Consider the following 16,626-nt stretch of genomic DNA (forward strand, 5'->3'; position numbering starts at 1 on the left):
TTCTCAAACTAAGATGATTTGATGATGTCATCATAATCTTAAACGTCTTTAATATGACCTACATACAGCTCCACTTAACTCTACTTCTTTTTACATAAATCAACTTTTTTAGGGGGCATATAATAGAATTTTTTGTGTTGATGACACAACTAGCAATGATTACAGTAGGAAAGGTATGTTGTTGAAAATTATCATCAAAACCATGTCTTTTAATGTGTGTGTGCATAGACCAGTGGGAGAGTCATGCATGACCCAGTGGGGGAGTTTGAGGTAGCGACAGAAGCAGGCGAGGATCATCATTGCATACAATGTGTATATCCAAGTGTGACTGATATCATTTTGTGAAGCATGTTAGTTGTCTGATTTGAACAATTACATATTTGTATTATCTTATCTTATATCTTATTATATTATCTTATGAAATATGATGAAAATTGGTTTTCAAATGGCCGAGATATCCAAAAAAGTGAAAACGATAAAAGGCAACAGGCCACGCATTTTATTACGATCTCTTTGTTTCACCTTATTACGATCTCTTTGTTGCACCTTCACCAGGTCACGCCGTTTATTACGATCTCTTTGTTTCACCTTGTTTTTGGATATCTCAGTTATTTCAAAACCAATTTTCATCAAATTAACTTTTGATACCCTTAGAATTGCATGTTCTTTGACATCTCATAGAGTGGTTTCTGAATACAGTGTATCTCACAAACCGTTAAAGCTAAATCCTCACCTCAACCAGAACACAGTCCCTTTAAGGCTGGTACAATTTGAGAAAGTAGGAAGTGCCTGAGAATACTTTTGGAGTGGATATTACAAAAAAATAAAGCTACAATACCCATCAGAAAAGAAACACTCATAGACAACTGCTTTTGAAAATGTGAAGAATGGCAAAATATGGCTTCTTTTTATTTCAGTGAAAAAAAAAATGATCCAATGTTAACAGACCAATCAACTTTGTACATGTACAATAGAACTATGATATGGTTGGAATAAACATGCCAATTTATAAAACAGGAATATGTACATCTCTATAGTATTTTTCATTATGAATAAAATGTACAAAGTGACACTGCAAAAACCTGCATGTAAGTATGACTATTACAAGAAAAAAATGAACAAATCTTGTGTGTTGCATGACACAGATAATATTGCAATATGCAGGGGAATTAAGACATTTCATTTAACCCTTTAAAAAAATAAAATAAATGAAAACCAAATGTCCATGATCAATACCATAACATTTTAGAACATTATCTAACTTAAAATACAGCAAAGTTTCTACTGAAATCTATCCTTGCCTGGGTAAAAAAAAAAAAAGTAACAAACTACATTTCTTGTTGCTGCACAACAGCACTTGATGTTTCAGGAGGGAGGCAGCCATAGACCAGGGAGGTGACCTCCCTGCATAGACAGAATAATAGGATGTCTCCTACAACACATAAGTTTAAAACCTGCAAGTCTTTCTGAGAACATAATGTGGGCTCAAACTGAAGTTGGTTTAGAGTGATACTTAATTGAATATGCATCAATCCAGATCCTGCTGTAAAGCGTGTCTAAATTTTACAGTAAGTAGGAACTGTGTGTCAGTGTAGAACAGAAAATAAAGTGTTTTTTTCCTTTTTACTCAAAAATATACAGAGGCAGTGTTTATAATAGTTCTGACAAAAAGTGACATCAAGTGTCAGTGATACAATGTATTGCTAAAATTGCATACAGCCTGTCTTGTATGCCACTAGAAGTGGAATAGTCAAGGGCTGTCTTGGTGGTAACCTGAGTGGTCAAATGCTTTACGCAGCCCACTACACACTCAGTCAGATCATGCATAAAGCTGCCACCTGTTTAACAAGGCAGTCAGTCACTTGATTTGTCTCCATTGGAAAATAGTTCACAGTCTATAGTGGTAGCAGACTCCATGTTAACAATTATTGGTACACTGATAAGTTGTGACTCTTTCAGCCAGTTTCAAAGTCTCACTTCATGGCCGCTTTACCTGGAAAAAACATTGATAACAATGTGTGAAAGAATTTGACAATAAAAATTGTCTTTTGTGTCCATGCCATGTAATTCAAGAAACAGATGCATTAATAGGATCTTAACACATTGTGCTTTCACGTGTGTATAGGTAAACATATGTGATGTCCATCACATCATAATAGTGTGTGGTAATCACGCCTCAGGCACCCTCTGGGGAAGCCACATAAAATTGAACTTTCATAGCCGTCTTGTCTATCATGGCAACCTTTCTTATTATGTATACCTTTTATATTTTCCTTTGAGCGATTGTCATATGCAGGTTTGACTGTACAGTACTCCTTGGTGGCCATTCTGGGAATCCCTTTGTTAAGGTCCAACTTTGGATCAATGGCATCACTCATTTCAAAGGTCACCGAGTTAGTCCCTAGTTCCCAGGAGGAAATTTCAAGCCATACTGGTAGATTCCACAACAGATTATTTGATTGCTTCCTATAATCAGCCAAATAAGACTGGCCTAACTTACACTCATATTTTGTCTAACAGGTAACTCCAGGAGCCATGAAAACAGATGCATGGTCCTGAAATCCTTCACAATCTACAGTGGCTATAACACACATCTGAAATCTGATGTAAAATCAAGCAATATGACATGTTCCTGTTTGCATACAAACATCATCTGCAGCAGCCTCCTTTGACTGCAATTTCAAGAATGGTTTACTTGACCAAAAAAAAAAAAAAGCTTTCAAAATCATTCCCTCATGCCATAAAAATAAAGTTACTGTAAAAGTGGATATTATCGCATTAGTAAATTTTGCGCTTTGCCGGGTAACATGAGTTTTGCAAGTTTTTAATTCCGCGGAATCAAGAAATCAACTACAGAAACATATGGCAAGGAAAATATTAGTGTGCTTTTATTTTTGCGCTAGCTTCTGGTTGCGCGAAATGCACACAAATATCCACTCCGCGAGAATTTCCAATTCGACAGTAAATACCTTCTGGTTTTCAAGCAACAATAAATCCATACATGAGACTATGGCATATGCTAAATTAAATTTCTTTCCTTTCGTTGTTGTTTGCAGTAAGGGATACACTAAAAACTAAGCACAAAATTACAAAAATACCATCTGTACTCTGAAAAAAAAAAGGTTTTTTAAGAAGAAAAAGAAACAAGTTTGCCTTTTAAATTGGTCTTTGCTCTGTTACACTATGAGTTACAGTATGTAATTTGTGTTGTGTTCCCTAAAATACAATTGTATCTGCAAATTCTGGAACAATCAGAAGCACATGATTGCCAGCACAGACAAAGAAATAAATGAAACAAAAAAGTATGTCTGAAACATAACTGTCTACTTGCACACAGAGAGAGTTATTGGTTCCTTTAATCTCAGATTTAGTTTATACTAAAGACAAGTATCCAGCATTCTCCCCTTGGGTATTGTGGCCAAATATGAGAGCCTCTACTAAACCACACAGTATGCTTGTCAGCAGCAAATATTTTGGGATTTCTTTGACATAGGAAATTAATCTTGTGATTCACTGACCTGCAACAGTTTTTATTGTATGTTGAACTATTCTTTCCATAGCCCCTACAATGGATGTTGTGCACAAGCACAGAAAATGTTAGCTTTTACATTCCACACACAATGTATCTATCTTTAGCAATACATATGACCTGGGGCAGTGAAATGCATTATAATCATAGACTCCACTGTTCTTCGTAACAAACTTCACACAAAATTCATATAATATGGCTTTCTGCAGACTGTCCAATATTCACTCTGAACACAAGCCTGGCCCCGGAGCAGGAGGACTTGTAGGAAGATCACGTTCTTAAGCTCAAGCTTTCACTCTGTGTTTGACCTCTTATCCCATTTCGCCTATAGGATTTCCCATTCACTGAACAACATAGACTGTATCATGACCTCCCATGACCTCATGTCTTTGCAATCTATCCTGAGCCATCACAGGCCCCCTGGAGGCATCAACAACAATGCTCTCCATGTTCTGATCTTCACCCTCGTCTCCATACTCCTCGTCCTGACCGTCTTGTAAGTCCACATGCAAGGGGGCTTCCCCTGCCCCCTGTTGGCCCTTGCCTAATCCTGCCTTCTTGTTGTGTGTCTTCCTGTGTTTAGCGAGATGGTCACTACGCATGAACCGCTTGCCACAGGTATTGCAGTTGAACTTCTTTTCACCTATTGAGAAGCACAAAATAACACATGTATTACAATTAGTGAATGTTTCCTAAAACTACACAATATCTGGTATTGGCAATGACAAAGGAATTCCTCATCATGTCTCGACACGGAAATCTGATGAATACGAGTAAAATGATTGTGTGTCACTACCTATTTACAGGTACATGTACCTGTATATTGAAGAATTCAGTGTTCAAGGGGAATGAAACCATACAAGAGGATTGAGTGAATGCAGCAATATTTTTTTTTTTTGAAATTTTTATTGGTTTTCATACATTTGTAACATTTCAAAAAACAATAATCAAACATGTAAATCAAGTGACAATCACTGACAAAAATAAACAACAGACATACAGATGACCTGATGTAAACAGACTGAATATAACATTAGTCTACTGGCAGTTACATAAAGACACTTCACATTTCCTTTTTTTTAAAAAACACATTTTCAACTGGGGACCACTTCCTGTAATGAGTATGTTCCTTTAGCTTTTGTTTTGCTATAACTAATTCTGTACTGTGTATCTAACACTGCCAATAAATTATATGAGACCACCTAAATTAAGTCTTGATTTCTTACACCTCCGAATATAAATAAATGCAGCAATATTAGTTGAACATATCAGCAAAGTCTGAGGAAAACTGGATGATTCCATTGAAAAGTTATGAAATTTCAAAGCTTTGGTGCAGCCATCATTGGATGAGAAGAATGGAGAGCAGTTTGTGGCATCACGCATGAACAACAAAGAGAATATTACAAAATGTAGTGTTTTATGAAAAGCACACATTCCCTCAACTTGTTTAAGTTTTTAAGTCAGTAATACTGACTTAAATGTATGTGAAGTGTAATTTATCCTCCCTGCCTTCTGACAGAAATAAGTCAAGTGCTCTTTTTTGTGTAGGAAATGTGAAATTGTGTTTAATTTTCTTTTTATCTTCTTTCATTGTACATATTTGACATCACAAAGTGTTGCAGTCTCCTCTACCAGCAATGGCTGCACAGAAACTTTTTAAAAATTCATAACTTGAACAGATGTTTTTTCTAAAACTTCACTTACGTTTTCTACAGATATTGCTGCATTCCCTAAATTCACATATGATACAGAGTTTTATCGCAACACAAGCTAACTCCATTTTTGTCAAGTTGAGATATTTGCGATTAAAGCTGCTATAAAAAAAAGAAGAAAATACAGGATACTTAACATATAACTTATAATATTCCTGGATATGTTACAAGTGAGGTAACACCAGAAAGGTTTTATCTTGCTCTTAGCCCATTTTGCCATGTAACTCTTCATATACATTTAGATATCATTCTTTTCAAACAAAATTTGAATGCAAAGAACAGAGGGATGGACAGCCTAAGAATATAATGTCTTCGGCATCTTCTAATTGTATAGAGCCAATTTCCTTCATCAACGACGGTGCATCATGTCTGTGCTGCAAGAACAGTTCTATTGCTGCTTTTTCTCACCTGATGGCAGTACTAATATACAAACTTTTTGAAAGTAAGTGCTGCTATCTGTAGTAATACCTGTGTGTGTTCTCCTGTGTCGCTGCAGTTCGTCTGATCGTGTGAATCGCTTCCCACAGAACAGCCAGTCACAGACGAAGGGCCTCTCTCCCGTGTGCCAACGCAAGTGAGCTCGCAAATGAGACGTCTTGCCATAGATCTTGCCACAGTCTTCTATATGACAGATGTGCTGTTTCTTGCCACCTTTCTCAGAATTTCTGGATTAACACGGGAAAAGCATGATATCACATTTTACTTACTGTACCAACATAATATAGAATATCAAAAGCTAATTTTAAGAACTCTTTAACACAATTTACCGGTACATTCACAGTGTTTTGAAGTTCACACATTGTGGGAAACCAAGAGAAGGAATCATCTGAAAATATCAACTTTTCTATCATGCAAGCACAGGTTGCCATTTAATTCAGAAAAATAAGTACGCTATGGCGACTGATGCCTCCGCCATAATGCATGATTCTCCCAATAGGGGTATAGTACAATGTCTTCACAATGTGTGATCCATGACAGTTTCACATAACTGGCTAAAAAATAAAAATATGACAGGTTTGTCAGAAATGACTTGAATGTTCACTTTCCTTGAACTGGGTTTGCTATAATTGTCGAAGAGTGCAGGTACACATATTTGGGGAATTGAGAATTTTTACTTGAATTCTGACAGACCCTTTTATAAGTTTATGCATTGAGTAATTTCCAAGGTATGAAGAAAGAGTGCAATTACAGTACAAAATAGATTTTTTTTTTTTTTTTTGGGGGGGGGGGGGGGGGGGGGGGGGGCATTGAAACCTGGCCTTTGACCCTTAACCTTTGACAACCTTTGACATTCTGGCTGGAAATTTCCTGGAGAATCTCCATTAGGTAATGCATGTATATATTAAGTTAGAAAACTAATAATGCAAGCATTTTATATACTAGTGTATGAGGGAAATAGTAAAATATTGAGGAGTTGACCTTGACCTTTGACCCCATGACTATTGACCTATGACCCCTAAATTCCCTAGATAATCTCTGCCAGTCAGTACATGCGTATGTACCAAGTTCCATGAAGATACATTGAACCATTTGTGAGAAAAGTGATATTACAACATTTTCACCTAACCTTTGACCTTTTGACCTTTGACCTCTTGACATGAAACTCTGGAGAATCTTTATGCAGTAGTACATGTCTACACCAAGTTTCAAGAAAATACCTTTGGGCATTGCATAGATATGGGGGAAAAAGCAACATTTTCAGCATTTGACCTTGACCTTTTGACCTTTGACCTCTTGCCAATGTCACTAAAATCTACTCAACTAATTGCCCCATTATACATCATCCTTGGACCTAGTTTGGTGAAAGCTGCTTCATCCAGTTTTGAGTTATCACGTAAACAGATAAATTTCAGGATTTGACCTTGATCTTTGACCTTTGACCTCAGTCCGATTTCAAAAAAGTACATGATATGCTGTTTAATGATGTAAGCTCTGAGCTATAGTATAGAAGATGAATTTGAAAATCGCACATATTTGGGTTGTCAGCTTTTCATGGTAGTATGGACAGTCATAAAGTACTGTATGTGACGAAAGGATGTATAGGGAGCGGGATCCTGATTACATGATATGTTCACCATTGCCTTTTTTTCTGTTTGTTTTGTTCACTTTTGTTTCGTTTTGTTGTTGTTATTGTTGTTTTTTTATTTTTATGTTATTGTGTGTTTTGTTGTTGTTGTTGTTATTGTTTTGTTTTTTGTTTTGTTTTGTTTTGGTTTTTTTGGGGGGGGGAAGAAGAAAGAGAACAAACTTTGGGTTGACTAAAATATGAAAAGTAACACTGAAAGATGCCTGATGGTGAAACCACAAGAAAACACTGATTTCAAGCAATCCCAAAGAGATTTGTCTGTACACTGTACAATGAACCAGTGATGAAGGTTTGTGTGCAGTCTTCATTTAGACATTCACTGGTTTCTTACCGGCCCTCTCCATCCTTGCAGTTGGGGCACGTGCATGCCAGTCGACGCACTTTCTTGGTCTGATCCCTGCCACGGGTTCCACTGTCCACCTGCAGGTCCTGTGTGGCTACACTGGCCAAGAAGGTGGCCCCATTGGTGACCTGGTCAGCTTGGATGACACTCGGCCACTGTTGCTGTTGTTGTTGTTGCTGTGGTTTCTCCACCTTGGTGGAAATCTGTGTCAACTGCTGCTGCTGTTGTTGCTGGTTTGCTGAAAGAGCAATTGAAAAGAAAAGAGTGTTAACAATACTTTTCATAAATTTGTTGAACTGCAGATACATTTTTGTATGGTAGGATTCAAGTACAATCTAGGTTAAACTTCCACAGAACTACGAGAATAAATGTAAAGTATACAAAATTGTACTACTGGCCATGCACAGGTAACAGGTAACATTCTACATGAACATTTTACATGAATTACAAGGCTGTACAAAAGCATTACAATGTGCAATTCCTGCCTGTGGTTAATAACTCATAAAGTGCAGAAGTGACAGACCAGGATACAGTGTTTGTTCTGTACATGTACACTGTACATGTACAGCTGTACTTGATGGGTGCTTTTCTCTTAAATTTCATACAGGTTGATGATTGATGAGTAATGTACAATGTACTTGTACATGTACATGTACAGTGAGTGTATCTACATTGTACAAATTAAATGCATACTTGCCAACTCTACCGCATTTGGCGGTAGACTACCGCTTTTAAAAGATTTCCTTAGCATTCAAGCTAGCGCTGCTCGCATATACATGTAGGCATCCTGGATTCTACCGCTTTCTCAAATGAAAATGTTGGCAAGTATGTAAATGCATCAAAATGTTGATGACAGAATGTCGTAACAACAGTATGCACAGTACAGTACATGCACTACTCAGTGAATTTTGTTTATATTCTATGCATTAACAATTTGAAAATTAGCACTCATCAATGAAGAGTGAATGTTATTAACCAACCTGCAGTCAATAATGTTGTTCACATTTCCCTGCTATAGCCAACATTACCATCTCAATTCCTATAAGCTACAATGTGTATAGCCAAGCTTTTGATACAGACATGGCAATTACAGTTGTATAAGTGATTCCTTTTCATAGACTCAATAATATAGAGATATACAAACTGTACAGTATACAAACCCAGGGTGGTCCACAACTTGAAATTTGAGCATGTTGCTAGCTCAGAATCTGAGAATATTTCAGAAATTTTTAGTGCTCAGAGCGCACATCACGAGCACTTAGTATGCAATATTTCGCAGCTATCTCTCTTTGTGCTGCTTACATTCTCATGTTTTGCAAACAAATAAAGTACAAGGTAGTTTGATGTTTCTAATGCTTTGTGCGTGTTTTTCACATGTTTGAATACATTTTATTTTGAGCTTGTTGCAAATTCTTGAGGATGTTGCACAACATGTTGCTGACTTTTGAGGATGTTGCACAAGAGTTGAAGATGTTGCACAAGAATTTGTGCATGTTGCAGCGACATGCTGAAACCAGGAACTAAATAGCTTTTACAGTGTACAACCAGAATCTACTACATTGTACAATATACCATGTACATACATGTATGTACTGTGACTGTGAACCATGTGTCTGTTCCATCTTATGACAAAGTAATTGAAGTTGTAAAATTTTGTACATGTGGATTATGTACATTGTAGGATCTACAATGTACAACCGATACATTGTACATTTGTACACGTTGCACAAAATTGTACATGTACAATGTACTGTATACATTGTAATTTATGCACACTGTATGTCCATGCACAACTTTCACAAGATTGATTGGATATCGACTCAGGAATATATGCCACTTGTACAAATGTAAACACACAGACCTGTACCAGAAGCATCAAGCAGACCAATAATTTACAGTGTTCAATGTACATTGTACGTGTATTGTAAGTACATTTTGTAAGCAATGTGTGTGTGCTTTGTAAGTGTATTACATGTATAAGTGATTTTTGTCACAGATAACTAAGCCTGGCGTACAATCTTTTGATCTCCTAGCAATTCTATACTGTACATGTACCCTTTGATAATCCAGCACTACACATCCAGGGTTCCAGTGCAACCAAAGTTTCTAACAAGCTCCATGGATCTGTATACAATGTACAAGTACGTACAGACTGTACGTGTACATTGTATACAACATACAACATTGTTTACAGCATTATTCTCAACTACACTGTAACTGCACAAGGTTGTCAGTAAAATCATATTTTTGGTTGACAAATTAGTAAAATTAAGACACTTTCCTAACAAAAAGCATGTCACTGAAATGAGACAAAAACTGGACTTGAAACAAGTTTTTCACATTATGTCAGGAAAAACTAGAAATGTCCCTAAGAAGATTGGTAAAGTGTATGCCTCTGCCATATAGTTTTCCCATGGTTTTCCCAACAGCTCTAGAGTACCTACCGTGGTACACTGTACGTTTTGACAGTCTGAGATGACAGCTTCATGTACCATAATTGGTAAATTATTGGAATGACAAGTTTGTCACAAATGTGTTGAGTGTCTACGACATTTCCTTGTAGGTTTCATTTGGATGGATGGCTAATTCGTCTGAGAGAGCAAGACTTCAGGAATTTGAGCATTTTCACTTGACCTTTGACCCTGCCCTTTGACCCCATGGGCCACAATCACTAACTGGCAACATCCATGTTTATGACAATATTTCGAACTTCATATGAAACTTTTACCAATTTAAAAAACTACTGAAGTTATTTACAGTGTACTTAAGCACAGTGCAGAGATTTTATCAAAATGGATCAGCAATATAAACTTAATATTACATTGCTGATCCATTTTGATAAAATCTCTGCACTGTGCTTGTTTGATTTGACTTGATGTATTCAACCAACTTGGACATGGTGTAAATAGCAGTACAGTCTATGAACTAAATGTGTACAGATCAGCTATCGTTTTCATAGTTACATACGGTACACTGTACTGTATCACGAATTGCAGCACTATCGACCTGTTTTAGAGCCTAAAAAAGATATGGGAACAGGAAGTTCACGAGGTTGCAATACTAATCATTTTATGGTTAAATGGCCAGTCTCCAACCATGTGTTACCACAACTATGCACATCGATACAACATTTTGTATTCTTTTGTAGAACTATGACAGTTCTTTATAAAGTGATGTGTATTCTGCTCAAATAGATGAATATCATAAATCACATTTTTATTAAAAAGAAATTAAGTTCCATTGCATCTTGTCCTCCCCCTCCCCCCGAAAAAGGGAAAACATTGGAATAATATAATTTTATGCTTTGTTGTCATGATTTCCAATCGCGTAATTCAGTTTGAGTTATTCATTTTTGAGGTACCGGTATGAAAAATTCGCATGTCGTAGTACATGGAAACAAAACAAAGAAAGTTAAGCGAAAATACACTGTACAGTGCATGTGTATAAACCAAGGTACACTTGGGCAGTGATTGCAAATTACCGTATCTTCTTTTTTTTTTTTTTTGAAATTCAGTAAAATTTTGTAATTCAATCTTATGTATGTATCTTTAATTGGTACATTGTACATATCACTGCTTTTGTTTTGGAAGTCAACCTGAATAGTGGCATATGGGTCTTTTGCTTAAATGTATTGTATGCATCGCATTACAACGTACACGCAAGTTGCAACATACACAATGTACATGTATGAAGTGCAGATTTCTACACTCATGTTCGAAAGTGCAGTACCGGTATCACATTGGTGTTCATACGTGTACAATGTAAAAGTGACAAGAGGAAAGGAATACAAAATTGTACAGTACAATGTGTATGACTCAGAGACAATAAGATTACAACTACATGTACATGTACTGACACAAGAGGAAGTTTTGCAGAACACAATATCTCTTCACGAATTGTATGTCTACATTACACTGCATACAATGTATTCACTGAAATTTGTGGTTGTTCTACAAACACAAGTACTGTACATTGTAAGTCATACTTCCTGATGAGCTGTGCAGACATCAGTTTTCAGCAAAACTCATACTTTTATATCTTAAAATTTTTTGAACAGTAACTTTTATATTTTTTATATTTTTCACATTTCTGTATTGTTCATTTGTGACTAGCAAAGCTTTGCTTTAATTAACATTGTAGCTGATCATTATGCTAACAATAAATAAAATGCAACTGAACACAATGTGTTAACTTGTGGATGTTGATAAAAAGAATTAAAAAAATATATTTTGCTAAAATCAGACATACAATACACCCTACTGTAACAAGCTATGGAATTGACATTTCTATTGTTTCCAAGATCTTTGCTGATATGGTATTGATCAAAACTAAAGAAAAGCATGCATTAGAGGGGGCAATTGTGCCTACATGTAGGGCTACAGTGTATAATCATGTCACAACTCTCTTATTCGTTTCTTTGTACAACTGTGTATAAAAGAAACATAGAATTCATGTTTCTGGTTAAACCATTGCCCCTTAAAAAAGTGATCACTGCTCAGGGAATTATTTTCCTGGTATTGCATCGCAATTTGCCATGCATTTTTACATCACTGCTACAACGTACACACACTATCTTTTGTGTAGCAGTTTCCTTCCATAGAAGTGTACAGGATATCATTTGAAATATTGTTCATCAGCTGAAATTGCTAATCAAATTTGAGTCAACACTGGAAAATTATTCCCTGCAGCTCAATTTTTACAGACTTGAAAATGAAACATCACACTTTAGAACAATGTGATGACTGATGTAGTGTACATGTGTGCAGTTTATGACGCCACAAACCAGCATTCTTCTTTCTTGGACTAAAATTTGATCAAGAATTGTGTAGAGTACAGGTTACAGGAAGACTCCAGAAGTGATGACATCATCACTTCTAATTTGCATACACTGTACAACGTGTACCTCTATGTGTACACATTTACAGTAGGCCTACTCTTGGGTACAGAATTTACTGCGGCTGCCATTAATATCACTTTTTGTGAAACTTAAATATTTCATTGCACACCTTACTTCATATGTACATACTAGTTGTAGGCCTACTGTAGTGTTCAAATTTAAATGAAACAAGGAAAAGTAGAAATTACGCGGTGCGTAATATATGTCCCCGCCGGAAGTAGCATTTTGTAACAAAATGTGCAATATAGGTAAAAAATCAAGGTCAAAGGTCAAAGAAGTCAAAGGTCAAAATTCTGTGTAGAAGTTTTGAAGTCCTCACCTAGTGCCATCACATAAAGCAAATGGAATCGAAATTGGGTTAGAAATGGCGAAGGAGTAGCATTTTGTAGCCAATGTACAATATAGGTCAAAAATCAAGGTCAAAGGTCAAAGAAGTCAAAGGTCAAAATTCTGTGTAGAAGTTTTGAAGCCCTCACCTAGTGCCATCACATAAAGCAAACGGAATCGAAATCGGGTTAGAAATGGCGAAGGAGTAGCATTTTGTAGCAAAATGTACAATATAGGTCAAAGGTCAAGGTCAAAGGTCACAACTGAAATTCTGTGCAGAAGTTTTAAAGCTCCCATGTAGTGCTATCATATAAAGCAAACAGAATCAAAATTGGCTCATAAATGACAGAGAAGTAGCAAATTGAACATTTTGATCACACACGGACGCACACACGGACGGACGGACGGACGGACGCACAGACACACACACGTACGGAGCCCGTTTCATAGTCCCCTGCTCGAACTCGTTCGGCGGGGACAAACTAAAAATGTTGGTTTGCTTTAATCTTCATTTAAGTTAAAGTCAATATGGAGTGCAAGCACTATTAATAACAAGGAATGATTTGCAGTTACAATGTACATATTACTGTTGTGTGCTGTTGTTTTTTATTTGGTTATTGCTGGTGTTGGCCCTAACCTTTGCAGGCAAAGAAAAAACAAAACAAAACAAAAACACCCCACAATGTAAGAGTGTACAGTGTTCCCAAATGAAAATAATGATACAAAATTTGAATGTGTACGCATATGAAATCATATTGTGTGAGAGTGAAGTTAAGACAGGGAGAGTGGAAAATACGATTCTTGAACAACCAATAACATTTTCATTGATCAGTGATGTTGATTTGCTATACAGATTTTGATGTTCAGACTTTGTCAGTAGTCACAGTATAATATGTGGTTCTGGTTCTGTGTCCTGTCTTTTTGATGGTTTGCACATTTGTTACTATCTAACAGTAGTAACACCAGGCCTGGTAACACTATTTTCTATCCAAATAAAAAAAAAAGAAAAGAAAAGAGATTTAGATGACAGAAAAAGAAGCCACACGTGATTTCACTTAACTAAAGTGTCTTCGTCATAAGATAATTGTACATGTACACGAGCAATGAACAATGAACTGTTCACAATAACCACACTGAAACAAGATGCTCTTCAAACTTATTGAGTTCTACCTTCTACCATGGTAGTATGATTGCAGGAAAGAGTTCCTTATGTCCCCCCTCCCCCCCCCCCCACTAATTGCACAAAATAAATAAATTACTCATCTTTTTTAATAGTAAACTAAAAAAACGTTATGCTAGGTTTATGTCTCAAAAGGAAGTCTTCCCATAATAAATGGCATAACCTTTATTTAGTTTCTTATTCGTAAAAAAAAAATAGTAATTTAGTGGGGGGGGGGGGGGGGGGCATAAGGAACTCTTTCCTGATTGCACTATCATAAAGTTGTTTGTAAACACGTAATTGAAATTGAAACATACCTGTTACCACTGTGCTTCCGGTGTTCACTGTTGACACACTGCTGGCAGTTCCAGGTCCTGGACTAAGGGGAGCCAAGTGCACACCTAGGGCGTTAGATAAGTTGTAATTTGGCAGCCCCGCTATTGTGTTGTTTGTTGCTGAAGTCACTTCACTTGAAATAAGCTGCTGTTGCTGCAACTGCCCATTTGATGGTTGTGAGGTGGTGACAGATGCCCCACCATGTTGCAGCTGAACCGTCTGGACATTTGCATTTGGGGTCTTGAGGAAAATTGGATTCTGAATGACTGTTTGCCCACCACTCAGTTGTTGGATGGTTTGGAGCGTGCTTTGGGGAATGGTGATGTTGCCAGTTTGTAGCTGGTTCCCTTGCGTTTGAATTGGCAGTGTTATTGTCTGAACAGCACCAGCAGTATTGTTAGCCACATTGACAGGAGTCTGCAAAGTTACTGTCTGTGGCTGTATGGTGAAGTATCCTGGTTGTTGTTGGACAGCGATTTGGGCTGGTTGAATTGTTGCACCTGCCTGGTTATGAGCTTGGATTGGTTGATGAATTTGAATGATTTGTGGTTGTTGGACAGCACGTGCAGGTTGTTGGCCAACAACGCGAGCTGTAGAAGTCTGTTGTTGCTGCTGTTGCTGCTGGACCTGCTGGGGCATGACTGATGCCACCACCTTGCCACTTTGTCTTAGTTGTGCTGGTTGCACATTTGTTGTTTGCTGTGTCTGCTGTTGTAGGCCACTGAGTTGTATTTGCTGGACTTGACCAGATTGTTGTGGTTGCTGAAGGAAGAACTGCCCTGGTTTGCCAGCAACCTGCAAAAATGTTGCCTGGCCACTGCCTGAAGAATTACTCCCCGGCTGTACAGTTCCACTGTTGGAGATGATATTGACATTTTGGTCTGGCTGAATGTGTATCTGCTGTCCAATATTTTCTGTGCCACCTTGTTGCGGTGTTGAACTGATAATGTTGTACACTGGGGTAACCACTGCTTGATCTTGAGAGTTTGCATTTGATACAACAGAGTTTGGAGCAAGTTGTAAGGTGACTGTCTGTGAACCAAGAACAATTCGCTGTTGCGCTGGAGGTTGGGCAACAGCTTGAAGGATTTGCCCATTTTGAATAATCTGTCCCAAGCCTGGAGGCAAAGTTATCTGTGTCACGTTGTTGCCATGAACAGTGGATGCCTGTGACGTAGAAGAACTAGCAGTCCCAGTTGTTCTTACGATGTTTTGATTTTGACCTTGTGCCTGATTCACACTCACCGGCGTAGCAACCTGTGTAGTTATCAAATTGCCTTCGGCGTCTATGTGTATTTGGGGAACGATGTTATATTGAATATTTCCGCCCGCGCTGGTCAAAATCTGGCTGGGTTGTTGTACCGTTTGTTGGTTCAAGCTAGCGCTGTTGGCGTTGTTGTTGTTCGCTTTTGTCGATGTGTTTGCGGCAGCGACGGCGTTCACTACGTTGTTACTTAAATCGACGAAAAGGGGTGTCCCTTGGTTAGCTGCAGCTGCTCCTGCGATCTGCACGGGTAAACCAATGCTTTGAAGTTGTTGGGCACTAGCAGCATTTAGAATGCCAGCTGGAATCAAGGTCTGGCCCTGAGACTGTCCTGCAAGGGCCCCTGGGGCTCCAATGACGGTCACAGTTTGTCCCTGGTTTGCCGCTCCCCCTTGCCCTTCAGCAGGTGTTCCAATCTTGCTACACGTAGCAGCGAGTAGAGCGAGAGGGGATGGCTGGGTTTCCTGCAGAGAAAATAGGGGCGGGAATCAAGAACAAAAGTGGGTGTGAGTTAGCATGACTTTATGAACGAAGCTCTGACAGGCCACAGCCTACATAACATTGGATTTCACACAACTATTAGTCTGCCAAGAGACAGATCATTGTAAGATAACTTCTAACACATACCTGAGACATACTGGAAGGCTGGATGTAATCTGATTTTCCCTTTTTGCCGGCTGCTTTGGCCATTTTAGGCAATATTTTTGCCTACTTCGAGTGCGTTAGCACAGCGTTTCGCCTGCCCAGAAATGCATAAAGAACACACGGGTACATACACACGTAACACGTCCACTTACGTACTTCCCACACACAGGACATGTTGCATACGATGCTGTACGATTGACCATGCCGTACACACTCACACAAAACACACACAGGGAATCAGACATGACTTAGAGCAACACCCAATATTCATCCGCGAGCTTTTCAGGCTGGCAGTACTCATCTTCGTATTCATTAGCAAGGAGGCAGG

The 16,626-nt window shown here is 38.0% G+C and overlaps 1 protein-coding gene across 1 annotated transcript; it reads right to left on the reverse strand.

The window, feature by feature from the left end:
* Nucleotides 1–1,351: 1,351 nt before the first annotated feature.
* LOC139722044 (uncharacterized) lies at nucleotides 1,352–16,393 on the reverse strand. Its single transcript, XM_071633366.1, has 5 exons — nucleotides 16,281–16,393; nucleotides 14,371–16,117; nucleotides 7,659–7,908; nucleotides 5,710–5,906; nucleotides 1,352–4,172 (listed from the first exon to the last, which is right to left on the reverse strand). The coding sequence occupies exons 1-5, from the start codon at nucleotides 16,341–16,343 to the stop codon at nucleotides 3,871–3,873; spliced, it is 2,559 nt and encodes an 852-aa protein (XP_071489467.1). The 5' UTR covers nucleotides 16,344–16,393; the 3' UTR covers nucleotides 1,352–3,870.
* Between the last annotated feature and the right edge of the window lie 233 nt (nucleotides 16,394–16,626).

Source organism: Diadema antillarum, unplaced genomic scaffold, assembly GCF_040938485.1.
Source record: "Diadema antillarum isolate AM-2024a unplaced genomic scaffold, OU_Dant_1.0 scf00000156, whole genome shotgun sequence".
NCBI classification, from domain to species: Eukaryota; Metazoa; Echinodermata; class Echinoidea; order Diadematoida; family Diadematidae; genus Diadema; species Diadema antillarum.